The 25283-nt window shown below is 50.3% G+C and overlaps 1 protein-coding gene across 1 annotated transcript; it reads right to left on the reverse strand.

Annotated features, from left to right (window-relative positions):
* Window positions 1-6041: 6041 nt before the first annotated feature.
* Window positions 6042-9348, reverse strand: LOC150052287 (glutathione S-transferase P-like). Its single transcript, XM_090347245.1, has 7 exons — window positions 9283-9348; window positions 9096-9131; window positions 8805-8911; window positions 8629-8716; window positions 7972-8075; window positions 6463-6570; window positions 6042-6301 (listed from the first exon to the last, which is right to left on the reverse strand). Coding segments are annotated over exons 1-7 (633 nt in total). The 5' UTR covers window positions 9284-9348; the 3' UTR covers window positions 6042-6112.
* Window positions 9349-25283: the final 15935 nt, after the last annotated feature.

The following is a 25283-nucleotide window of genomic DNA, read 5'->3' on the forward strand; positions in this document are numbered from 1 at the left end:
AAGAGAAACGAGATTGTTGCCGCTGTTGGGAGAAGTTAGTTGGCAAACCAAAGTGCTCCGGGGTCCGTGGGATGGAATCCTCAGATGCAGTGGCTGATATGGGCAGCTGGGGTGCATTTCTCAGGCAATGTGTGAATCCATTTTCCATTGCTATAACGAAGTGCTTGAGGCTGAGCATTTGTAAAGAAATGAGGTTTTCCTTAGCTCACAGCTCTGGAGGCTCAGGAGCATGGCACTGGTTTCCTGCTTGGCCCTGCTGGGAAGGAAGCAGGGATGCATATAGGAGAGATCACGTGGTAAGATGGGTACCTAGAGAGCAGGGAGGGGCCTGTCTGCTCTTCCACAGCAAGTTATTACCCGCCGTGCATTAACCCTGACCCAGGACAAGTCTACCAATGACCTCACTAGTCCCTGCCTCTTTTTTTTTTTTTTTAGGTTGGTGCTGGGGCTTGAACTCAGCACCTACGTGCTGCTCTTTACTTTTTCTTTTGCTCAAGATCAGTGCTTTACCATTTAAACCACTGCTCTACTTCTGGATTTTTGTGCTTCACTGGAGATTAGAACCTTTTGGATTTTCCTGTGCGGGCTGGCTTTCAACTCAATGCTGTGATCTCAGTCTCCTGAGTAGCTAGGACTGTGGGCCTGAGCCCCGGCACTGGGCATGTGGTTTACTTTTGACTTGTCCTCCCTGAGCTCATCGGCTTCTCTTTGGCAGCCACGGGCCCATTTCCCCAGCCTCTGGGCCTGCTTTCAGCTACTCTATGCCCTGGGCACTCCTCAAGCTGTTCAGCCATTCACTCCACGCTAGATGCTGTATCCAAGTTTACCTTGACACCATGAAGGGCCTGCAAGCTGGGCCTGGAGCTGTCAGTCCAGCTGCAAGCTTTCCCAGCTCCCCAACCTCATATTCCTAGGCAGAATGTCTCAGCCACAAGTGCCCCCTTCTTCATTTCACCCAATTACGGTGAGTTCCCTTGGAACTAGAGGGAGACAGGGATATCTATGTGCAAGAAGTACTGCACACACTGTGGAACTGTAACCCCTCTATACATTACCTTGGCAATGTATAGAGAGGAGTTGGCATCTGGATGGGCTCCCACACGTGTGTCTCTCTTCAGGCTGATTAGCAGTTTCTGACTTGGGCAGAAGTGTCTCCATGGGTCGGGAGTTTGGCCTGGACTGTTGGGGCCAGGTGGCTGTCTTTGGGGCCTGTTCACCATTTCGGCTTTGGCCAGGCATTCCTCGCATACCTCTCTTGAGGGATTTCTTTCTTCTTTTTTTTTGTTTGCCAGTCCTGGGCTTGAGCTCAGGGCCTGAGCACTGTCCTTGGACTTTCTCAAGGCTAGAGCTCTACCACTTGAGCCTCAGCACCACTTCCAGCTTCTTTTTCTATGTATGTGGTACCGAGGAATGGAACCCAGATCTTCGTGCATGCATGGCAAGCACTCCACCACTAGGCCAAACTCCCGGCCCCTCCTGAGGTATTTCTGTGTACGTGACTCAACTGAACTCCCGAGGGCAGGTCCTCAGCTGCCGTGCTTTCCTGCTCCGGTCCGCCCAGTATCTGAAAGTTTGCCCTGACCCTTCCTGATAGCACCTTGGCCTTTTTTCTGTTAGTTCCCTTCCCTTTCCTACCTCCTCCTTCCCCTACAGTATATAACTAAGTACCCAACGCAATAAAGAGAGATCTGCTGCGTTTTCATGGCTGACACAGCTCCTGGCTCACTGTTGATTTCTCCCCGGTAACTGGGGGAGGGCTGGGTTATGGATACTTGCCATCTCACTGGGCTCCGGAGGACTTCAGCCTGCCCTGGGTGTCCCTCTCATCCCGGTATTGCTGGAGAGCAACACTGGAGTGTTTGTCTAGCATGCATGAAGACCTGGGTTCGATTCCTCAGTACCACATACACAGAAAAAACTGGAAGTGGTGCTGTGGCTCAAGTGGCAGAGTGCTAACCTTGAGAAAGCCCAAGACAGTGCTCAGGCCCTGAGCTCAAGCCCCAAGACTGGCAAATAAAAGTGTCTCTGCCCCTCCAGACTGTTCCAAGCTCTTATGGTTCACCTTCTTAGGGTGTCCTGCTGGTCCCTCCAGCCTGAATCTGCTCACACCCCAGTGCCTCCCCCAGTGCCTGGCCCAGTGGGGGCCCAGCTCTCAGTTACCAGGCTGCTTCCTCTCTCTGCGTCTCTCCATCCTTTAGCAAACTGGATGGTAGGAGGAGCACTGGAGAGCGAGGGTTATCCAGATGTGTTAGTAAAGGTCATGGGTTAACTTGGCTGACTATAGGATGCCCAGTTAGCTGGTTAAATGTTAGTTCTAGGATCACCAGAGAGGTCTAACATGTGAGATGGTAACACAGGCCTTTCCATGGCAGTGGATAATCCACTGAAGGTCTGAACAGAACAAAAAGGTGGAGTATTGCTGCCTGTTGGTCCCCAGGCCTTCAACCCAGTCTGGCATGGGCAGCATCCGATGAGGCATTAGGTTTCAAGCTCCACCCCTGGCCTTTGAGTCTCCAGCTTGAATGGCATGGTGTGAAACGCCTTAGCTGCCATAATGCCAGGCACCCTCAGGGTATTCCAAGTCTGGGTAAGTGTACTGTGGAATCTTGAAGGGATTAGGAACCTGCCACCTCCAAAGAGGGCACTCTGGCTCTTTTGATTTTAAGACACTGGTAAGGTAGCAGGTATTTTTTAAAAAAAATCACTCTTCTTTCCTTAGTTTTTGCTTTTTGAGTTTGTGTTTTACTGGGGATGGAATCTAGGCCTTCACACTACGAGGAATGCGCTTTACCACTTGACCCATCCCCTGAGCCCTTTGGCTTTTAATCTCCTGTTGAGACGAGCTCTTGCTAACATTGCCCAGATGATTCTCGCGCTTCTGCCTCTGGAAAAGCTGGGATTATGGGCAGATGCTACCACACAGCTCCTATGGCAATTTAATCCTCCACCCCAACCAAAAACAAGGCAAAATCTTCAACAAAGTGAAGGTGAATTTTTGCCTCCCTCAGTTTCTGATGACAGTTTCTGATGACAAGCAGGGATTCCCTGGCTAGGAACAGTGTCCTTCTGTGGCTGAAAGATCCTGAGCCATCTAACAAAAACCAGCACACGGAGAGATTTATAGTACATCCGGCTGCCACAGCTCTGGCTCCAGGGTCGGGTCAGAGAACATTTAAGACTCTCTCCTCATCTCCCCTTTCTAAATTCAGATTGGCGGAGGCCATGTGAGCGAGCTAGATCTTTGGGACTCTGATGGATTGGGTCACGAGAACTCACAAAAATGCCCGTTTTCATCCCTGTCTGCAGCGTCACTGGTCACGAGGAGGAGAATCTTAGGGGAGGAACCAGAGTAAAGCTGAGCCGATTACTGGAAACTTCCATGCATACAGGAGGCCACACTCCTCACCTGGCCTTCATTCGTGTAGACAAGCTTTGGTTGGGTTCTCCATTAATAAGTCCAAGTGGCATTTCTTTTTGTTACTGTTGTTGGTCTTATTTCCTGTCCTGAGACCTTAGCTTTGTGATCATCCAGAACATTCTGTCTGGCCTCTGCCTGCCAGGGAACCCAGCATTAGACAAGAATCAGCTTGTCAGCACAACAGGCCAGGTGCAAAAAGACAAATGGCACAGTCTTTGTCTGAGAGTGCCAACTCTCCAGGGAGTTTTTCATGGTAAGAGATGTGTCAGAGGGGCCTTTCTCATCTAAGTCGTCACTGCTCTCCCAGAGCTGGTGAGCCCCTTGGTCTGCATGTCCAGCCTGGTGGCAGAGGGTTGGCTAGTCAGAGAGAGGGGGGAGGGGAGAGAGTCTGTCTGTCCTAGGGCTTGAACTCAGGGCAAGGGCACTGCTATCCCTCAGCTTTTGCACTCAAGACTAGCACTCCTACCACTTGAAAAACACCTCCACTTCTAGCTTTTTGGTGTTTTATTGGATATAAGACTTTCTTGCCCAGGCTGGCTTTGATCTGTGATTCTCAGATCTCTCAGCTAGAACTACAGGAATGGGTGACCAGTGCCTGGCTAGTTAGTGGCATCTGGCTTCATTTCCAGTTTTCCTAATCATTAGACTTGGTAGACATTTGTGCATGTAGGAATACAAAGAAAGAGCTGCCCCAGGCCAAGACCTCCAACTTACATGATTTTTTGGGGGGGTAGCAATTCTCCCTACTGTGCTAGCTCCCCTACAGGTAGGTAAGACACAGCAGTGTTGTTCAAAATAGCAGATAATAAGAAGAGCACCTCCCCATCATCTTGGTCATTGTGACATGCAAAACTCAAGATTCTACTGGTAGACAGTGCCACTGCCCCTGAAGAGCTAAAAAAGTGCCCCCATTCTGAAGCAGCAACCATCTTGTTGCTTATGTAAACTGTGAGTGACCCAAAAGTGCACATAAATGAAAGAAGCAGAATTGTGGTGCCATGAAGTCCCAGGAACTGACCTGTCTGTGTTAAAATTAACCAGAATTCTCAGGGATGGTATTTGTTTTCTAAAGCCATAAAACTACCCTCAGACAGCTTCCACTGTCCTGAACCGTCCCTAACCCCTACCTTATCTCACTCCAATAGCTGACTGCTGTGGTGATATAAATCTGTGGTCTTTGTCTTTAAAAGCCCTGTAGAAATTCTGTTCCGGGCTTCCTCCTAGGCTCCCTCCTAGGCTCCTGCCATAGCCATATGGGAGCGTAGGACAAAGCCCGAGCTAGCCCGCCTGAATAAAGCCTTGCTTTTGCATTTCGGAATGTCTGGCTCTTGGTGGTCTCTTGGTGATCGTCCTGAGCCTTGCGCACAACACCCCTTATATAGTAGCAGTGCAGCTGTGGACACAGCTTGGAAGCTATTGGAGATCACTTAGATAGCCCAGGAGCGACCCAGCTGGAGGGCTACATTGTAGCAGCTGGGAAAACCCACTGGAATGTAATAACGGGCTATGCCATATTTTCAAGTGAAATCTTGTTTTCCCCAAGTGCTGGAGCTAGAACCCAGGAAGGTTAGCATGCCACCGAATGCTCTACCAATGAGCCTCATCCCAACCCCACTTCAGACTTACGTATTATTTACTAGTGGTGGCACTAGGATTTGAATTCAGGGCCTCTCCTGAATTCATGCCTCTGGCCACCTCTTGCATTAGTTGTTTTGATGCAGGAGCTTGCTTGTATGTCTGGGCTGCAAGTTTCCTATGTGATGCTTTTCTCTTTAGCTAAGGTGACAGGTGCACAGCCATTTTCTGCCTTAGAGATGGAGTCTCATGAATGTTTCTGCTGGGTTGGCCTCAAACTGGAAGCCTCTTGGTGTGGTCTCACCCTCCTAACTAGCTGAGATTTCAGGCCTTAGACCCTGGCTAGCTGGCTAGCAACTACCTGAGTGGGGGAAATAAAGGCACCATGTCAAAATAGGCTGCTCTGGCCACTTGACTGTTTGGGGTTTAGGAACTTGGAAAGCAGCTGGAATTCCCCTGGGAAAGAATTGGCTTCAATAGGGCCGCCCCCTCATTACCCCCCACCCCCCCACAACAGAACTCCCATTTGAATCTCACTGCCCCACAATAAACTTCACTAAAGCCCAGGGGTGGGGAACTTGTGACACACCCCAGAGTCATTTTAGGTCCTGGCTGCGGAAAGCCACATCTGGCAGGTGCCTGCTGGGACTACAAAGGCATTTAGGCGACAAAGAGGAGTCCCACAGGACAATAATTGTAGTTATTTCTATCCTTCCTTCCTCTCCTCCTGGGCACCACTGTCCCTAAGCTTCTTGTGCTCAAGGCTAGAGCTCTACTTGAGCCACAATGCCACTTCTGGCTTTCTCTGTGTATGTGGTACTGAGGAATCAAGCCCAGGGCTTCATGCATGCTGGGCAAGCACTCTACCACTAAGCCACACTCCCAGGCTTTTCTTGTTTCTAGTTCTCTAAACAGTCTGGAGTGAGGCTCCAAGAAGATACTCTGACGGTCTTTCAGCACTGGTTTCCTCGCCCTCTGCTCTGCCCCTTTCCCAGCCTGCCAGGTGAGGGTCCCGGAGCCGCTTTCCCAGGAATCAACACGACACAACTTCAAACTTGAAAAATGTTATTGGCCCTGGGGACGGCTTGGCAAGCTGTCTCTGCCTCTTCTGAGCAAACCTCACTGTTTGCCATTGGCATTAATGGGACGCTTCACGTGATCAGGGGAGTCCAGGAAGGCCTTGATCTTGGGCCGAGCTGTGAGGTGCTTTATGTAGCCTGCGAGCAGGGGGAAGTTCTTCAGGCAGCCAGGATCCAGGACTTGGTGAGTCAGCAGCAAGTCCAACAAGTTGTAGTCAGCAAAGGAGATCTGCAGAGCAGAGGGGGTAGGCCAGCCTCAGCGAGTGGGAGTGGGCTGGAGGCGGAGGGATGGTGCGCGGGAAGCCTGTGGAAGGTCTGTCCCACTCTGCTGCCTGAATGGCTCCTGACTGGTCCCATCCACAAGAGGGCGGGGCGAGAGGGGGTGCTCACCTGGTCACCCACGATGAAGGACTGGCCTCCCTGCTTCTGGGACAGCAGGGTCTCAAAAGGCTTCAGGTGAGTGGGCAGAGCCTTCAAATAGTCATTTTTGCCCGCATCCTGCCAGAAAGATGCCACAGCTGTGTCTTCTTCCCAATCCGGTGGGCCCGATGGGCTGGAAGCTGACACCACCACCCCCCCTTCTCTGCCAGCTCCCTCCCACACCCACCCACAGTGTTTGACATCCCTGCCCACCTCGGCTGCTGAGTCTCTTTCTCTCCATTCTACTCTCACCTCTGCCCTTCTGTGTGTGTGCATGGGTGTGCATTTGCCAGTATTTGAGCTTGAACTCAGGGCTTCATCTCATGCACTTGCTTGGCTTCTTTGCACAAGGCTGGCACTCTACCATTTCAGCCACACCTCTACCTTGTGGCCTTTTGATTAACTGGACATGAGAATCTCTTCGATTGCTTCCTGGATGGCTTTACATCACGATCCTCAGATCTCAACCTTCTGAGCAGCTAGGATTACAGGTGGGAGCCAGTGGTGCCCGGGCCAGCTACAATCTCTTACTATCCCATCCTTGTCAGCCCCTCAAGAGGGGGCAGCTCCGAAGATCCTCCTAGACTTCCCATGCAGACACAGCCTCGCATGGACCCCTCAGTGGTTCCCATTTCTCTCAGAGTCCATAACTCGAGGTGAAGGACTTCAGCCCCCTCCTGCTCTTCCATGTCCTGCACGCGCTCTGCCTCTGACCTGGCGCCAGGCACACGCGTCTCCCCATTGGAGAGTGCCAGCATTGCCTTCCAGAAACCTGCCAATGCCTTCTCCTCGGGCAGCTCCAGAAGCCCACATCCACCCAGGGCCATCAGGAAAACATGTGCCAGCACTGGGCTTGATCTCAGGGCCGGGGCACTATTCCTGAGCATTTTTGCTCACCGCTTTTATTCTCTACCACTTGAACCACAGCTCTACTTCCGAGCTTGTTTTTCCAGTCCTGGGGCTTGAACTAGGGCCTGGGCTCTGTCCCTGAGTCTATGCTCTGTCCCTGAGTCTCTCTATGCTCAGGCTAGCGCTGTACCACTTGAGCTACAGCACCATCTGGAGCTTGTTCTTTGTATGTGGTACTGAGGAATTGAACCCAGGGCTTCATGCATGCTAGGCATGAAAGTAGAGTGCTTACTGTACCACCAGACCACACTCGCGGCCTTGACTCCCGAGTTTTTGATGGTTAATGTAGGAGTCTCACAGACTCGCCTGCCTGGGCTGGCTTTAACCCATGATTCTCAGATCCTGGTCTCCTGAGTAGCTAGGAATCTAGGCCTGAGCCACCAACGCCTAGGTAGGAGCTGTCTTTCAGTAGACATCTGTTCTTATACTGTCACATGACTGGCTGGGGGAGGGGAGGACAGCTCTCTTGTCCAAAATGACTGCTGGCCCCATTGTGACCCAGAGAGGCCAGGCAGAGCCCCGGAGGCAGTGTAGCGCCCTGTGCATTCAGTGGCTGCAGCCCCTGCTCACGTAGTTGGTGTAGATGAGCAGGATGTACTTGCTGCGGAGGTCCTCCACGCCGTCGTTCACCATGTCCACCAGAGCTGCCTCCTCCTGGTTCTTCCCGTACAGCCCTAGGTGGGGGGAGCAGATGGCACGGCTGACCCCCCTCCAAACCACTGCTGACCCCAGGGCCAGTGGCTGCCGCAGCTGGGAGACAAGGTGAGAGGCCCGGCCTGGCCAGTGATCCCAGCACACAGTTGTGAGATAGCAGCCGGACACAGGGTGGTGGGGCAGGTGGGCTTGGAGGCACCTTGGACAAGGAGTGTCCAATTGGTCTGCCCCAGCTGGGACTCCAGCGTGGCCATTCCCGGGGACTGGCAGCTGGGACCCCATAGTGGACATTTCTGGTGACTGGCAGCTGGGACCCCAGCGTGGACATGCCCAAGGACTGGCAGGTGGGACCCCAGAGTGAACATGCCCGGTGACTGGCAGGTGGGACTCCAGCGTGGACATGCCTGGGGGGCTGGCAGGTGGGACTCCAGCGTGGCCATGCCCCGTGACTGGCAGGTGGGATCACAGAGTGGACATGCCCAGGGGCTGGCAGCTGGGACTCCAGCGTGGACATACCCAAGGACTGGCAGGTGCTCCTCGGCCCTGAGGTGGGCAAGGGGGCTCAGGACTCACCAAACGTGCGGCCCAGGTGCCGGAGGATGGCATTAGACTGGTACAGGGTGAGGTCCCCGTCCTGGAATTTGGGGAGCTGTCCGTAGAGCTGGTGGGGAGGGGTGGTGAAGCTGCAGGAGGCGCCCCGGGTCCGCCTGCCCCCGCCAACCCCCGCCCTCCAAGGCTGGGTCACTCACACAGGAGGCTTTGAGGGCCCCTTTCTGCCAGGTCTCCATGGTCACCACCTCCTCCTTCCAGCTCTGGCCCTGGTCAGCCAGGAGCATGCGCATGGCCTCGCAGCGCCCTGGAGGGAGGGAGAGTGGAGGGGACACACAAGGGTGGGGACAGGAAGGGGCCGGGAAGGCACTGGGCACGGAGACTCCCCGCGACGCCCGAGATGGTGGGGGGCTGGCGGGGCCTGGCAGAGGAGCAGGGGCACGGGGGCGCACGGGGGGGCGCGTGGGGCTGTGCCCCGCCAGAACTCCTACCTTGGACGGGGAAGTAGACGATGGTGTAGGGCGGCACTGTGGGGACGGAAGGGAGGGGTCAGAGCCCGCGGAGGAAAGGGCGCCGCCGCGCTCCCCCGCCGGGCTCCCCCGCCGGGCTCCCCCGCGCCCCCTCCCCAGCGCCCAACCGCGCATCCGGGGCGCCCAGCGCCCCGGGGCCCCGACTCACTGCTGCTGCGGATGCGGCGATGGCGGAGCTCGGCGAGGACCCCGGCTCCCGGCTTAAATGCGGGCGGCGCTCCGCTCCGCCCTGGAGGGCCGGGCACCTCCGCCCGCGCCGGGCCGAGCGGGGCGGGGCGCTGGAGGGATAGGGAGGGACGGGGCGGAGGGGGGAGGGGACCGGGCACCGCGGAGTGTGGGCTCGCCGGGCGGGCTCCAGCCGCCCGGGACCCCGGGACCCCAGGCCCTGAGTTCAAGCCCAGGTACTGGCTCAGTGGGGCGGTGAGGGTGGCTGAGCTCCCTCGCTCTAACTAACCGGGGACCCTGTCCACAGATGGAGAAGTCGAAGGCAGAGCGCCACGCCCTGAGTTCAAATCCACACCCCTACACACTCAGAGAATACAGTGCACAGGTGGCATGAGTGATATGAACAGGCGTTTCCCCAGGGCAGGGGGCCATGTCCTGGCATGCTGGGGGGGCAGGGTCCTTAGGGACTTCCCAGGGCTGGCACAGGCGCTTGGGTCCACCGCTGGCACATAGACACCTGCTGAGGACCATGCCGGAGGTGTGTGCCTGGAAGAGGAAACCCTGGCACTCTCCCAGCCAGAGGGGACAGAGCAAGGACAGAAGGCCCGAATGGGGACTGAAAGGTTCTGCGCAGGGAGGGCTGGGCCAGCTGGGGGCTCTGACCCCACATGGACAGATCCACTCACCATCCTCTTCCCAGGGTTCTGCCTAGCTCTGGAGAGCTGAGTTAGATTATTGGTCCTTGACTGAAAGCAATCTGACATTGCCCTCCCAGTTCTCAGGGCCTGTATCCAGTAAGCTACAAAAGAGTCCAGGAAAATAAAGCAAGGAAACAATGTTGCAGGGGTTTTTTTGTTGTTGGGTTTTGTTTTGCTAGTCCTGGGGCTTGAATTCAGGCCTGGGCTCTGTCCCTGGCAGCTGTGTGCTCAAGGCTCATGCTCTACACTTGAGCCACAGTGCCATTCTTGGATTTTTCTCTGTAGTTTATTGGAGATAAGAGTGTTACTCTTATCTGCCCTGACTGGCTTTGAACTATGATCCTCAGATCTCATCCTCGTAAGTAGCTAGGACAACAGGCTTGATCACCTGTGCCCAGCTAATGTTGCAGCTGTAATATCTTTAGGTTGCTAGTTGGCTCAGACCTCTAATTCTAAGCTACCCTGGAGCTTGAGATCTGAGGATGGAGGTTCAAAGTCAGTCTGGAGAGGAAAAGTCTATGAGAATCTTCTTTCCAGTTGACCAGCAAAAAGCCAGAAGTAGAGCTATGGCTCAAATGTTAGTGAATCAGCCTTGAGTAAAAAGGCAAAGGGTCAATGGCCAGGCCCTGTGTTCAAGGAGATAAAATACCTAGACAAATGAAACAGCAGAAACCTTTGCCCCAGCTACTCTGTTTCCTGAAGGCTTCCTTCTACTCCAGCCTCTCTCCCCAGATCCTGCAGCTTAGAATGGCACTGTTTCAGCCCAAGACCTGTATGTGGCTTGGCTGGTTCTCACCCCACCACACACTCATCTTCCACCCCTCCTGCCTGCCACTGTCCTACCAGCCCAACTCCACTTCTCTTAGTGCACTGAGAGCTTTCCAGCCCTGCTCACAGCCCTGCTCTTGTGCTCAGCTGCCTGGGAAGTATTTCCATGGGTCACTGAAACGTGCAAGCTACCTGGGCTGTGCACTGGATTGCAGGTGTGTGTTGGGAGGGCGGGGTGCCATAGTTGTAATTCATTATCATCTCTGGTCTGGGCAGGGCCCGCTTTCACCTGCAAGGCTGAGTTCCTCCCATCCACATTCCACTCTCACTGCCAGCTGGTGTCTGCAGGAGCTTCAGCCTCTGTGAGCAGAGCAGCCCTGGGGTTTGTGAAGGAACAGGTCGCCCTCCTGAAGGCTTGTATCAGCCACCTGCCATGCCCTGCCCCCCCCCACAACACCCATTTCTCATTACTATGGATTTGAATGTCGCTTTGCATGCTTATCACATTTTGAGCTTGCCTCCTGTTCTTTGTTGACTTGCTCAACTGAAGATCAATATTTTCCGTTATTCTAGATGTGAATGTCTCATTGGCTTTACACCTTGCCAATACTTTCTTCTGTTCATCCCCTGGTTTCATGAAACTCCTTAATTTTAGTGTAAGCAAGTTCAAGTTTCTCAAAGTGCCTTGAAAAATGTTTTTGGTACTTATATATTGTAAATTTGAAACATTTCGTCTGTTCTTACTGTTCAGAATCACCTCCCACCCACACTGTCTTGTGTGCGTGTACATGCGAGCACTTAGCTTTTTCAGCTTTTTCTACAGCTCCACTTTAGAATTTTTTTTTTTTTGCCAGTCCTGGGCTTGAGCTCAGGGCCTGAGCACTGTCCTTGGACTTTCTCAAGGCTAGAGCTCTACCACCTGAGCCTCAGCACCACTTCCGGCTTTTTTCTATGTATGTGGTACCGAGGAATTGAACCCGGGTCTTCATGCATGCTAGGCAAGCACTTTAACCACTAGGCCAAACTCCCGGCCCCTCCACTTTAGAATTTTGATGGTTCCTTGGAGGTAAGACTCTCATAGACTTTCCTTCTAGGGCTGGCTTCAAACTGTGATCCTAAGATCTCAGCCTCCTGAGCAGCTAGGATCCCAGGTGTGAGCCACCGGCACTGCACTTTGCTCTGAGTATTTTTTTTTTTTTTTTGCCAGTCCTGGGCTTGAGCACTGTCCTTGGACTTTCTCAAGGCTAGAGCTCTACCACTTGAGCCTCAGCACCACTTCCAGCTTTTTTCTATGTATGTGGTACTGAGGAATTGAACCCGGGTCTTTGTGCATACTTGACAAGCACTCTACCACTAGTCCAAGGTCCTGACCCCCCCCTTCCTTTTTTCTTTTTCTTGTGTTATTAGTATTGGATAATTACTATAAATACTATAATTATAAATTTCTCAGCCAGGCATGGTGGTTCATGTCTGTAATTCCAGCTATTCAAGAGGTAGAGGCAGAAGAATTGTGGTTCAAGGCCAGCTTGAACAAAAGTTATTAAGGCCTTAGCTCATAAAACAAACTGCGTAGGCAGGCCTAGTTTAATCCTAGCTATTCAGGAGGCTGCGATCTGAGGATCACAGTTCAAAGCCAACCCGGGCACTAAAGTCCATGAGACTCTTATCTCCAATTAACTACTAGAAAACTGGAAGTTACTCTATGGTTCAAGGAGTAGGTGGTAGCCTTGAGCTGAAGAGCTCAGGTGCAGAGTTCCAGACTCATGACTAAAGAAATAAATAAAAGAAGCTGCGTATGTGGTTGTGCACCAGTGGTACCAGCTACAGGTGAGGCAGAAATAGAATCTTTTTTTTGTCAATGTGCCAAAAGATATGGTCTTACAGTTCTACATATGCCTCCCCTACAGTCCCGCAAGGTTTGTATTTTGGTTTGATTGTTGTTATTATTCTTTAGGGTTGGTTTGATGGTTGGTTTGTTTTGGGTGGCAATAGCGTTAGAACTCAGGGCCTAATACTTACTGAGGAAGCGCTTTGCCACTGGAGCCATGTCCTGGCCCCTTTTACAGTGATTATTTAAAGTAGGGCCTTGATTTATTCCATAGTTGGCCGGGGCTGAGGTTGTCTTACTTGTGCCTCCCTGAATCACTGGGGATGACAGCCATGCATCTGCCATCAGTTGAGATGTGGCTCAAGTAGTAGAGTGCTAAATAGCCTAGGCCCTGAGTTCCAGCCTCAGGATCTGCCCAGAAAAGGAAAGAAGGAAAGAAAGAAAGAAAGAAAGAAAGAAAGAAAGAAAGAAAGAAAGAAAGAAAGAGGGCTGGGAGTTTTGCCTAGTGGTAGAGTGCTTGCCTAGCATGCACAAAGACCCAGGTTCGATTCCTTGGTACCACATACATAGAAAAAAGCTGGAAGTGGTGCTGACACTCAAGTGGTAGAGTTCCAGTCTCGAGAAAGTCCAAGGACAGTGCTCAGGCCCTGAGCTCGAGCCCAGGACTGGCAAAAAAAAAAGAAAGAAAGAAAGAAAGGAAAGAAAGAAAGAAAGGCACCAGTGGCCAAAGTCTATAATCCTAGCTCTTCAGGGGGCTGAGATTGGAGGACTGTGATTTGAAGCCAGCCCAGGCAGCAAAGTCTGTGAGACTCTTATCTCCAATAAATTAATCAGAAAAAGCCAGAAGTAGCATGGTGGCTCAAGTGGTAGAGAGCTAGCCTTGAGAACTCAGGGACAGAGCCCAGGGCCAGAGTTCAAGTTCCAGGACTGGAAAAAAAAAAAAAGAAAGAAAGGAAGGAAGGAAGAAAGAAAGAGAGAGGGGGGAGGGGGAGGAGAGAGAGCGAGATGGGGAGAGGAAGAATGGCAGGAAAAAATCCCAGTCTGCAGTCTGTGGAGTCTCACTTTTCCCGAGCGATGTGCCTGAGATTCATTTCTCCACTCTTCTGCATCCTTGGAGTGTGGCTCCTGCCGAGCCACAGTGACTTGAGCAGCTGTTCTGTGTGTCACTGAAGCATGGCCTCCACCATTGAATTCCAGACATGTAAACATTAAGTTCTTGCTGACGAGATAGGGAAACAATTGGCCCCCAAAATCATCTGTCACAAGCCAAAACAGGTCCATATGCGTCTCGTCAGCTTCCTTCCCAGTTTATCTGTCCATTTTATAGGGCCCTGGAATGGTGCCAAACACTTCTTGGCAGAAATAAAAGAAAACAAAGCAAAAAACAGGATCCTGACCCGTGGGATTCTAAAAAGTCATCAAAGCCTCTGTAGCATTGCAGGAAGAATCCAGAAGAATTCCATCACACTGCATCTCAAGCCACCTTAGCACCATCAGGTTTTTGTCTAGTCATTCTGATAGGCTAATTTAGGCTGGGTGTGGCTCGTGGGAGAAGCTTTACCCGCATGCCTGAGGCTCTGAGTTCAATTTCCAGAACCACATCAAAAGAAAAACCTTAATCTGCAGTTTGTAATGATTTGTCATCCTGACTTTACCTCTCATTTCCTACAAGATGACAGGGACAAGGGGCTGCTCCTGTGGTTGTCAACAAGGTATCTTCATTAAAATGTCAATGGGAATCTTTTCCCTTTTTCCCCCCTTTTTCAGTGGTATTGGGGTTTGTATTCAGTTGCTGGGCAGGTAGTCTACCACTGGGCCACATTATTAGCCTTTTTTTTCCCACTGCTTATTCAGAAATGGGATCTCTATTACTGCCTGAGCTCGAGCCTAGATCAAGGTCTGACTGTCATAGCTGGCATGATATACATGTGCCATTGAATCCGCCATTTTCTGATGATATCGGATCTCTCACACTTTATTCCCAACCTGGCCCAGAATCTCAGCTCTTCCTTGTAGCTTGGATCCCATGTGCACACCATCCTACCCAAACCTAGTCTTGTGAACTTTCCCCCAAGACTGGCCTTGAACCATCCTCGAATTCTCAGCCCCTCAAAAAGCTAGGATAACAGGCTGGAGCTCCATTATGCATTTTATGGGGGCATTTGTGTTCTTGTAATTCAGGTCTTCATATACTACATTATGGTTTGGCTATGAACTGTTCTGCCCCTTGAGCCACAGCACCATTTCTGGCTTTTTAGTGTTTAATTGGAGAGTAAAATTCTCAGGGACTTCCCTGCCTGGGCTGACTTTGAACCTTAATCTTCAAATGTCAGCCTCCTGAGTAGCTAGGATTACAGGCGTGAGCCACCAGCACCTGGTGTTAGGGTCCATCTGACACCAAAGCAGAAGTTAAACAGTTTTATTCCACGCCTAGCATCGAGAATCATACTGACCAGTCAGGGCCGTCTCTAAGATGTGAGAGAGAGCGACCTGTCGAATCTCACAGGCTACTTCTATAGGCCACCAGCCATGCGGTTGGGCTGGGCCATACACAGGTGGCCAATGAAATCTCAGCATATTTGAGTGATGGCTGGGGCAACCACTGACACCTTTGCTGTTTGAACGGACCTATCATCTAGGTGGGCTTCTGACGCACTGCTTTGATGATGAAGGAAAGGGAGGGAGGCAGGCCAAGGGGGTAGGGTGGGGGAGAACTCTGGTAACTCCACCTGGTTAGGCTGCTCTTGTAATCTGAGCTGTTATCAGGGAATTTACAGCCCGGTCCTTGAGTCAAGTGCTCCTTTGTCATGAAGACAGGGAATGCCTATAGGGGAAGGATTTTAGGGGAAGTCAAGAAAGGGGTCCCTTCACCTGGTAGGTACCAAGTTCTTGATGGTGTTGCAGAAAAGAATGTGAGGAGACATTGAAGTGCAGACCAAGAATATTTATTAGTCAAGCAAAGTGAAGGAAAGATCGAAACAACACACAACCAAAACATGGTGCAGCAGAGCTCATAACAGATGTGCTGGGTAGTTAAACATTGGTGAAAAGGCAGTTGGGGTTTGGCTGAGATTCGCCAGGTGTTTTCACATCAGGCACTTCGAATCACTCTCACCATGACCCTTTCCTCAACTGGGCTGAGAGACTTTCAGACTGACTTGCTTGTTGCAGTTTGGCCACGGATGTCAGTGAAAGCATAAAGTTTTGCCACAAGCCCCCTCCAAGACCTCTAAGGATTGGAAACAGGGGTCCATCCTCGACATAAGTAAAATTGTTAAAGTTTCATGTTGAGAGGTACTCAAGCTGAGTACCTTTCTTTAAGATAGTCTTGCTCAGTTTTCAGAGCACAAAAATGATTTTGAGCATGCAGGCAGGATCAGAGGGGGAAAGCTGCTTTTGCAGCAGTTTAGGCGGGAAAGCTTAAAGCAAAGCGGGCAGCGCTTCTGTGTTTCTAAGAGCTGCTCAGGAATTCCTGGCTGCTGCTCTTCGTGTCTCATTTCCCCTGACCTACTTCAAAACCAGGTCTCATTGCAACCATTACACTGTTTTAGTCTTCAAAATTGAAAGCCTATCTCCTTTCCATCTTTTCTTCTTTTTCTTGTGTGAAGGTCCTGGGGTTTGGACTCAGAGTGTTTGCTAGGCATTCCACTACTGGAGTCACACCTCCAGCCCTTTTTGCTTCTTATCTTTCTGACTTTACTCAGGGTTGGCCCACATAGCTGGGACAACAGGCTCATACCACCTTATCCAGCTTATTAATTAAGATGGGGTCTCACTAACTTTTCACTTGAGTCAGCTCTGAACTTGGCTCCTCCTAAGCTCCACCTCTCAGAGAGCTGGGATTGCACTGAGCTCGGCTTCTCAAACTTCAATTTTATACAATATTTCGTCTGACCCATTGGTTATTGGACTTTTTTCAATTCTTTTTATATTTACAATTTCTTCTCATTTTTTAATCCCTCCTGGGCCTTGGACTCAGCCCCTGAGCATTATCCTTGGGCTTTCTCAAGGCTGGAGTTCTACCACCACTTCCAGTTTATTTTTCTATATATGTGGTACTGAGGAATGGAACCCGGGTCTTCATGCATCCTAGGCAAGCACTCTTACCATTAGGCCAAACTCCTGGCCCCGTTTCGTTGGTTTTAGTTGAACTGTTTCATGTTGCTAGTAACTGCTCTTCGGGCCTTGGATGTTTCTACTGTGTGGCCTCTGCCTGTACTGTCGCTAATTTTCCATCACTTGTGGCCATCACGTGTGTCAGCATCTTCATCCCCCAGGACCGGTGAGCTTGCCCCCTAGTGGACACTGCTATGGTTTTTCCCTTTCTCTCTTTCTTTCTTTCTTTCTTTCTTTCTTTCTTTCTTTCTTTCTTTCTTTCTTTCTTGTCGGTCCTGGGGCTTGAACTCTGGGCCTGGGCGTTGTCCCTGAGCTCTTCAGCTCAAGGCTACTGCCCTACCCCTTGACCCATAGCACCACTTCTGGTGTTCTGGTGGTTAATTGGAGATAAGAGTCTCATGGACTTTCGTGCCTGGACTGGCTTTGAATCATGATCCTCATGTCTGAGCCTTCTGAGTAGCCTGGATTACAGGCATGAGCCTGTGGTTTTTGTTTCTGAACCTACAATTTGCCCAAATTCTAGTTTTCCTTTGCCAAAAAGCCAGCCAGTGTGTGGTTACAGGGAGAGGGAAGGGGCTGAGCTCAGGAGCCAAGAAACCACAGCCCTCTCCTCTGCTGTCCCCCTGTGAGCGGCACTGAGCTCACCAGTTCTCCTTTAGGTCCGAGGTGAGGGGAAGCACCGAAGGAAGAAAAATTTCAAGCTAACATTCTGATGGGAGGAGGCACTTTAGGGAAAGGAGGCATGGAAGAGAGAAAGTCCACCTAGAGTCAGCTCCTCCTCCCTCAGCCCTCCCCCAGCAGAAACCTGGTGGCATTGGGGACCCCATCACTGTCTAGGAAGGGCATCTCCTGCCAGCTCCAGGGCGGGTGAGGCCTGGGTACAATCTCCTTCTCTTGGATGCTTCTCATTACCACCTCCGGCCCCCATCTATGGTGAGGGAGAGAGAAAATGGTGTGTGTCACTTTTCAACTGTTTTTTTTTTCTTCTGAAATCCATATTTCTCTTTGTAGTTTCCACCAAAAGAGAGGCCAGCCTTGGTCGCTCGAGGCATGGTACGAAGGGGCTATGGACCTTGGCTCATAGCCAGCTTCTGTAAATGAAGTTTTACTGGCGCCCAGCTACGCTCTGGTGTTCACATGGTTATCTGTGAACAAGTACCGGTTCCCTCCCACAATACCAGTAGTGTAACTCAGAGATTAAACTGCTTCTGTCCTCTAAAACTACAGCGAGCCTGTCTCTGGGTCCAGGACATGGACTCAAGAGAAATGAGAATTCTGATTTGCCAAAATTCCTATCAAATGCTCCCTCACAATGTCTTCCTAGCAATAGGGGCTGAACTTGCAAAGCCCGGCCCCGAATTTCCCAGCATCCAGGCCAGGGTGGGAAAACCTGAGTGCCCTTCCGGGTGAGAGCAAACCAGGTTCCTCTCACAATCTCTGTGTGAGTATGTGCTGGGTCTTGAACTCAGGGCCTGGATGCTAGTTCTTGGCTTTTTCATTGGAGGCTGGCATTCTACCACTTGAGCAACAGCTTCATTCTGGCATCTCGTTGGTGGTGGTGGTGATTCATTGGAAATAAGAGTCTCACGGACTTTCTTGCCTGGGCTGGCTTTGAATCATGAACCTTAGATTCAGCCTTTAGAATAATTTAGGATTATAGAAATGAGCAACCAACACCCGGCCAAACAACCACACCCACTGTGGGCCCCTGCTCTGCTCGTAATCTATGGCAACCACTAAATCTGCGATCCATTTCCGTAATTTTGTCATGTCAAGAAAGTTATATAAGTGGAACCTAAACATATGCCACCTCTGGGGATTAACTCCCCCGCTGCCCCCAGCACAGTGCTCCAGAAATACATCCAGGCCATCATCTGCATCAATTATTGGGCTCTGGTCCATTATCCTTGCATGGGTTGTTGAACAGCTACTCACTGGAAAACGTCTGTGTAGCTTCTATTTCGAGGTTACTATGAAAAACTAGTTTTTGCTACTTTCAGTTTTCCTTCCCCTTTCAACTAAACTTACTTTGTCTACTTTTAGAAAATGGAAAAAATAGGGCCTGGGAGTTTGGCCTAGCGGTTAAAGTGCTTGACTAGCATGCACAAAGACCCGGGTTCGATTCCTCGGTATCCCACATACACAACCAAGCCGGAAGTGGCAGAGACGAGACTGCGACGGCGACAGAGAGCGAAAGAAGCGAGCTGAGCTGAAGTGAACAGAGCCCAACCGAGTGGTGGCCGGAGCGGGGCCGGAGCGAGCAGGACCGGAGCGTGCGGGAGCGAGCCGAGCCAGAGCCAGCGAGGCCGGAGCGAGCGGGGCCAGAGCGAGAAGGGCCAGAAAGAGAAGGGGGCCAAAAAAAAAAAAAAGAAAATGGAAAAAATAAAAGGTGAAACTTGGGGGCTGAGGGGATGGCTCCATGGCAGAGTGCAAACCTGAGTTCTGCCCCAGCACTGCAAAACAAGTATGTGTGGCAGCACAGATGCTTATGTCCCGTTAACAAGCAGAAAGCCACAAGTGGAGCTGTGGCTCTAGTGGAGCTGTGGCTTCAAGCCTGAACAGAAAAAGCTAAGGGAAAGTGCCCAGCCCTGAGTTCAAACCCCAGTACAAGCACAATTAGGGCCAGCATTCATCAGTCAATCTGGCAGAGAAGACAACAGGCCAGGAATGATGGCACATGCCTGTCAACTGCTCAGGAAGTTGATTCAGGAGGGTCACTTGAATCCTGGAGTTCAAGACCAGCCTGGAAAACATAGCAAGATCTTGTTTAAAAAGAAAAGAGATAAAAGCTCTATGAAAATGGAATGATACAAAGGATGCTTGCTATACAGCAAGGAATATTGGGAGTTTCAGACCAGCCTGGATTACATAGCAAGACCCTTATCTAAAACACACACACACACACACACACACACACACGATAGAAGCCTGCTGTTGGGCCAGGAGTTTGGCCTAGAAGTAAAGTGCTTGTCTAGCATGCAGGAAGACTGGGGTTCGATTCCTTGGTACCACATACATAGAAAAAATCCGGAAGTGGTGCTGGGCTCAAGTGGTAGAGCTCTAGCCTTGAGAAAGTCCAAGGACAGTGCTCAGACCCTAAGCCCAAGCCCAGGACTGGCAAAAAAAAAAAAAAAAAAAAGAAGTCTGCTGGTGACTCACACCTGTAATCCTGGCTACTCAAGAAGCTGAGAACTGAGGATCTCAGTTCAAAGCCAGCCCAGCAGGAAAGTCTGTGAGACTCTGATCCCCAGTTAACAACCAGAAGTGGATCTGTGGCTCAAAGTGATAGAGCACTAGCTTTGAGCAAAAGAGCTCAGGGCCAGTGCCCAGGCCTGGATTTCAAGCCCGATAGTTAACACCAGTTCCCCCCCCCCCCCGAAAAGATGAAACAGATTTAGAAAAATGACACTCAAACTTGGGAGGTACACTGGGCGCAGTGGCTCACACCTGTAATCCTAACTACTCAAGAGGCTGAGATCTGAGGATCACGGTTCAAAGCCAGCCCAGGTACTGAAAAGCCCAAGAGACTCATCTCCAATTAATCACCAGGAAACCAGAAGTGGCGCTGTGGCTCAAGGGGTAGGGTGGTAGCCTTGAGCTGAAGAGCTCAGGGACAATGTCCAGGCCCACAATTCAAGTCCCATGGCAGACAAAAAAAAAAAATTGGAAGGCACAGTGCATATGCATAGTGCATTGTGCATGTGCCAATACTGGAGCTTGAATCCAGGGACTTATGCTCTTCCTTAGCTGTTTTACTCTAGGCTGGCATTCTCCTCCTTGGGCTATACCTCCTCTTCAGGCTTTTTGCTGGGTAACTGGCTGGTCTGAACGGAGATCTTCACATCTCAGCCTCCTGAGTAACTAGGATTTCAGTCATGAGCAACTGGCACCCAGCTTAGTTCAGCGTGTGTGTGTGTGTGTGTGTGTGTGTGTGTGTGTTAGAATCAAAAGCAAGTCCTTCCAAATGCTAGTTCAACACTACCAGTGAGTTTCAGCTCTGCCATAGTATATTTTTAAAGTTGTTATGATCATTCATTTACAAATGTTTTGTGTGCAAGTATAGTTTCCATTTGTTGAGATAAATATTCAAGAATGCACTGCTTAGCAGAATGGTAATTTGCATGCTTAGTTTTAGAAGAAACTGCCTAAGTTTTCAGAATAAATGGACCAGTTCCCACGCCCATAGGCGTCTGCTGGTGTTCCTGTTCAAGGAGTGATTACTCATTGTGGTTTTACTGGGCATTTTCCAGCTACTCTTTTTTTTTTTTTTTGCAGTGATACTTAGGCTTGAACTCCCTTGACTTTTTTTTTACTCAAGGCTGGAGTTCTACTATATAAACCACAGCTCCACTTCTGGCTTTGTGGTAGTTAACTGGAAATAAAAATCTCATGGACTAGGGCTGGGAGTTTGGCCTAGTGGTAGAGTGCCTCCCTCGCATGCACGAAGACCCGGGTTCAATTCCTTGGTACCACATACATAGAAAAAGGCTGGAAGTGGTGCTGTGGCTCAAGCAGCACAGTGCTAGCCTGGAGAAAAGCCCAAGGACAGTGCTCAGGCCCTGAGCTCAAGCCCAGGACTGGCAAAAAAAAAAAAAAATCTCATGGACTTTCCTGCCCAGACTGGCTTAGAACCAAAATCCTCAGCGACCAGTTTCTTGAGTAGCTAGGAGTACAGGTATGAGCACCAGTGCCAGGTACCTGAGTAGTTCTTGAAGTTGAATATCTTTTCATGTGCTTACTTTTCACCTGTATAAAATCGTTGGTGTTTGCCATGGTTTTACACACTGTAGTCCTCTATGGAGAACATGCTCAAGACCCACAGAAGATTCTAGAAGGTGCAGATTACTCCAAATCCTATAGAGCCATGTTTTCCCAACATATGCATACCCATGATAAACTTCATTTGTAAAGTAAGAAGGAGAAGACATTAGCAACAGTAACTAATAAGAAGATGGAGCAATGTTAACAATTTGCTGCAGTAAGAGTTCCAACTTATAAGTTGTTTCTGGAAATTTCCATGTATTATTTTTAGACTGTGGGTAACAGAAACCAGGCAAAGCAAAACCTCAGACATAAGAAGACAACTAGGCGCCAGGTCCTTGTTGGGCATATGGCTTGTAAATATTTTCTCCTATTTGTAACTTTTTGGGGTGGGGGCAGAGGGCTGGTCTTGGAACTTGAACTCATGAACTCAGAGCCTGGATACTGTCCCTGAGCTTTCTTGCTCAATGCTAGCACTCTAATATTTGAGCCACAGCTCCACTTCTGGCTTTTTGAGAACTTATTGGAAATAAAGAGTTTTATGGATTTTCTGCTTGAGTGGGCTTCAGATCTCAGCCTCCCGAGAAGCTAGGATTACAGGCGTGAGCCACCAATGCCTAGTTCAGTTTTTATTCATAAGTAATACATTGATTGTTCAAACTGAATAACAATTTCGATTCAGGGCTGGGATACAGCTCAAGGGTTACAGCACTTGCCTAGCAAATGCAAGCCCCTGAGTTCAAACCCCATTTTTTAAAATCCATATAATAATTGACTCTAGCAAACATCACAGCCTAAACTAAGTTACACACGATCAGAACACATTAGGTCAGAGCTGGGTGATGTCATCTAATGCAAGGCCCACTCTATCAGTCGTTCTGCGTGGCTTGTGGGATTTAGTGGACACCACTGAAAGTGAAGCAGGAATGGTTGTGGGAGTGTTTTCCACCACTGTCATGCTGAAAACTGTAAGATAAGTTATCTTCCAACAAATGTCGTTTGTTATTTGCTGTTGCATGGAGAATTTAGCAGCTTACCACACAAACATTTGTTATCTTCCTCTTTTCCTTGCTTCCTTCCTTCCTTCTCTCTCTCTCTCTCTCTCTCTCTCTCTCTCTCTCTCTCTCTCTCTCTCTCTCTCTCTCTCTCTCTCTCCTCTCTCTCTCTCACACACACACACACACACAATGCATACACATATAGATTTTCTCTGCCCATGAGTTCCACTCTTACCATTCTCAGCCAGGTGTGATAGCACATACCTGAAATCTCAGCTACACAGGAGGCATAAGGATGTCCCAATCCAAAGCCAATTTCAGAAAAACAAACAGAGCAAAACAATGAAGGCTGTGCACGTGACTCAAGTGGTAGAGCACTTTCCTAGCAAATGTGAGGCCCCATCTGTGAGGTTCACTCTTGCAGCTATAACTAGAACCACCATCTGCTCTGAATCCACACGCTCACAGCCTCCTGATCCGAGTGGAAGCTCAGGTCTCAGAGGGAGCTCTGGCTTCTGGGCAGCTGATTTTGGAATGGGTCCAGGGCAGATTGGTTGGTCCAGCTCCATTCACATGGCCAAAGCTTGCACTCATCCCTGTGGGGGCAGTGAGCAGGCGCCATTGAAGGTATGGCTGGGAGAGATGAGGCCAAACCCCACAGCTTCCTGCCTCCATGGCGCCGTTTAGGAGCAAGGTTCCCCCTGGGCTCAGCCCTAATCCCCAGGGGGAACCTTGACCTCTAGGCCGAGCTCTCTTCCACCAGCCGAAGCAGCCTCGGTTCTACTCCCACCCCAACAGCCACCCCTGAGATGATCTGAAGCAGGACCCTTGAGTCTGTCACTTCTGCCTCAGCTAAACAGTGGCTGGTCCAGGACCAAGACTAGAAAGACTAGATTTTTTTCTTCTTTTTTAGTATCTTGAGACAAAGTCTTCGTATGTAGCCTAAGCTTACTAATAAAAAGTTAGCAAGACTCCATGTCAACACATAAGCTGGGAAGGGTGGTGTGTGCCTGCGATCCCGGCTGCAGAGGAAGTATCAAGAGGAGGACTGAGATCCTAGGCCACCCTGGGAAAAACAGATCTTATCTATAAATTAATCTAAAGCAAAAGGGCTGGTGGAACGACTAAAGTGGTAGAGTGCCAGTCAAGCAACGCAAGGCTATGAGTTCAATCCTTAGAACAGAGGGAGGGAGGGAGGGAGCCTGAGCAAACTGCCAGGGTCTCCAAGTTCTCCTGAGACAACTTACCTTGCCTGCCTGCACAGGAAGCCACTGCGGCCCTGTGAACCACAGTGCTGGTGCTAGAAAGCCCTCCAGGGCCCTTCCTGCCAGACCAGCCTTCGCAGGTAAGTCCTGAACCTTGTCCCAGCAGTGATGGGCGCTGAACTCACTCTCCTCCATACTGAGGAAGCTTCCAGGCCATAAGACTGCAGACCTTGCACTGTTCCTCACAAGGCTAGGAGCCCCCAGAAATCACAGACCCCTCTGGGTAGCTGGCATCTCAGGGCCTCGCTCAAGGAACACTGGACTTGGGACATCTTTTTCGCCCAGGCATCTACCTGTGCACAAACCCAGATTCATTCTTCTCTTTGGCCTCAGTTTTCCTATGGGGTCCCAAGGTTTCCGGAGCATTCACAAGAGAAAATTCCTAAGATGTCTTCTTTCATATCACCTTCCTTGCTCAAAAGTTTCTTTGCCTCCCCAGCAGGCCAGGAATCACCTCCAACTCCAAGTAGGGTCAACCAAAGAAGCCTTGCCCAGTCCCAGACCTAGGGACAGTGGGGGAAGATGCAATTCTGGGGGACCCGCCCGGAGCCCAGTTTGCTGAGAGGGTTACCAAGAAGCAGAAGACCCAGGGGACCCGCATCCTGAGGGGCAGGAGGGTCCTCTGTAGGGGTGGAGCAAGTACTAGAAGGGGGACACTAGGCCTGTCTGGAAAAGCTAAGAGATGTGACAAAGAGGAATGGGGAATGTTCTAGAGATCCATCATTAACCTTTCAGGGAGCCCAGTGGATAGGGAGAGGTCTCAACTCTGAGGGTGGCAGGATTATACCAGGGAAGATAGACTTGTTCTTTGTTTTTCTTTTTTTTTTTCCCCTTTTTCCCCCCTTTCCTGTACCAGTGCTGGGGCTTGAACTCAGGGTCTGGGCACTGACCCTTAGCTTCTTTCACTCAAGATTGTCACTCCTGCCACTTGACCCACAGCTCTACTTCTTCCTCTTTGGTGATTTATTGGAGATAAGAGTTTCCTGGACTTTTCCTTCCTGGGCTGGCTTTGAACCAGATCTTCAGGTCTTGAGTAGCTGGCAGGTGTAAGCTATCAGTGCCTAGTTTGAGGATGGACTTTCTAGAATGATTTGATCTTCTGGCAAGTGCCAGGCTGGCTCAGGGACTCTAGCCACAGTGATTCAGTGTTGGGAGCCAGAGTGTGGAGTCAGACTGGGCCCATGAATCTGCATAACTCAGTAAAATAAACACACAAAGATTTGAGCTGTCATGTATGGCGCCCTGCCTAGGAACTTTTGAGCTACATTGTCTGTATTGTGAGCTCCCTGACCTTACCGATTTATTGCTTTATTGCTTTATGGCCTTGTCCCGCTTCACTGATCTGAGATATACCACTTTAACCCCTGGCAGTTCCCTGGGTTCAAGAAAGTATATGAGACTGGGTTTAGAAACAACCGGGGCTGCAGTCTTACGCTCACAGCCTTCCTGGACTGCTGGCTTGGGCTGTCGTCCTCCCGACCCCATCTGTTTGTCTCTTGTCTATTTCTTTTCCAAGTCTTCACCCCCAAGGTCAGGAATCCTGGTTCGCT

Source organism: Megascapheus bottae, chromosome 16 (genome assembly GCF_031878675.1).
Source record: "Megascapheus bottae isolate mThoBot1 chromosome 16, mThoBot2.hap1, whole genome shotgun sequence".
In the NCBI taxonomy this organism is placed as follows: Eukaryota; Metazoa; Chordata; class Mammalia; order Rodentia; family Geomyidae; genus Megascapheus; species Megascapheus bottae.

Excerpts from the sequence above, each read along its gene's own strand:
- LOC150052287 (XM_090347245.1), bottom strand. Across the intron at positions 8,717-8,804 it reads GGGCCCTCAAAGCCTCCTGT|CTCTACGGACAGCTCCCCAA; the intron begins GTGAGTGACCCA and ends CCTCCCCACCAG. Across the intron at positions 6,571-7,971 it reads TGCTCATCTACACCAACTAC|GATGCGGGCAAAAATGACTA; the intron begins GTGAGCAGGGGC and ends TCTTTCTGGCAG.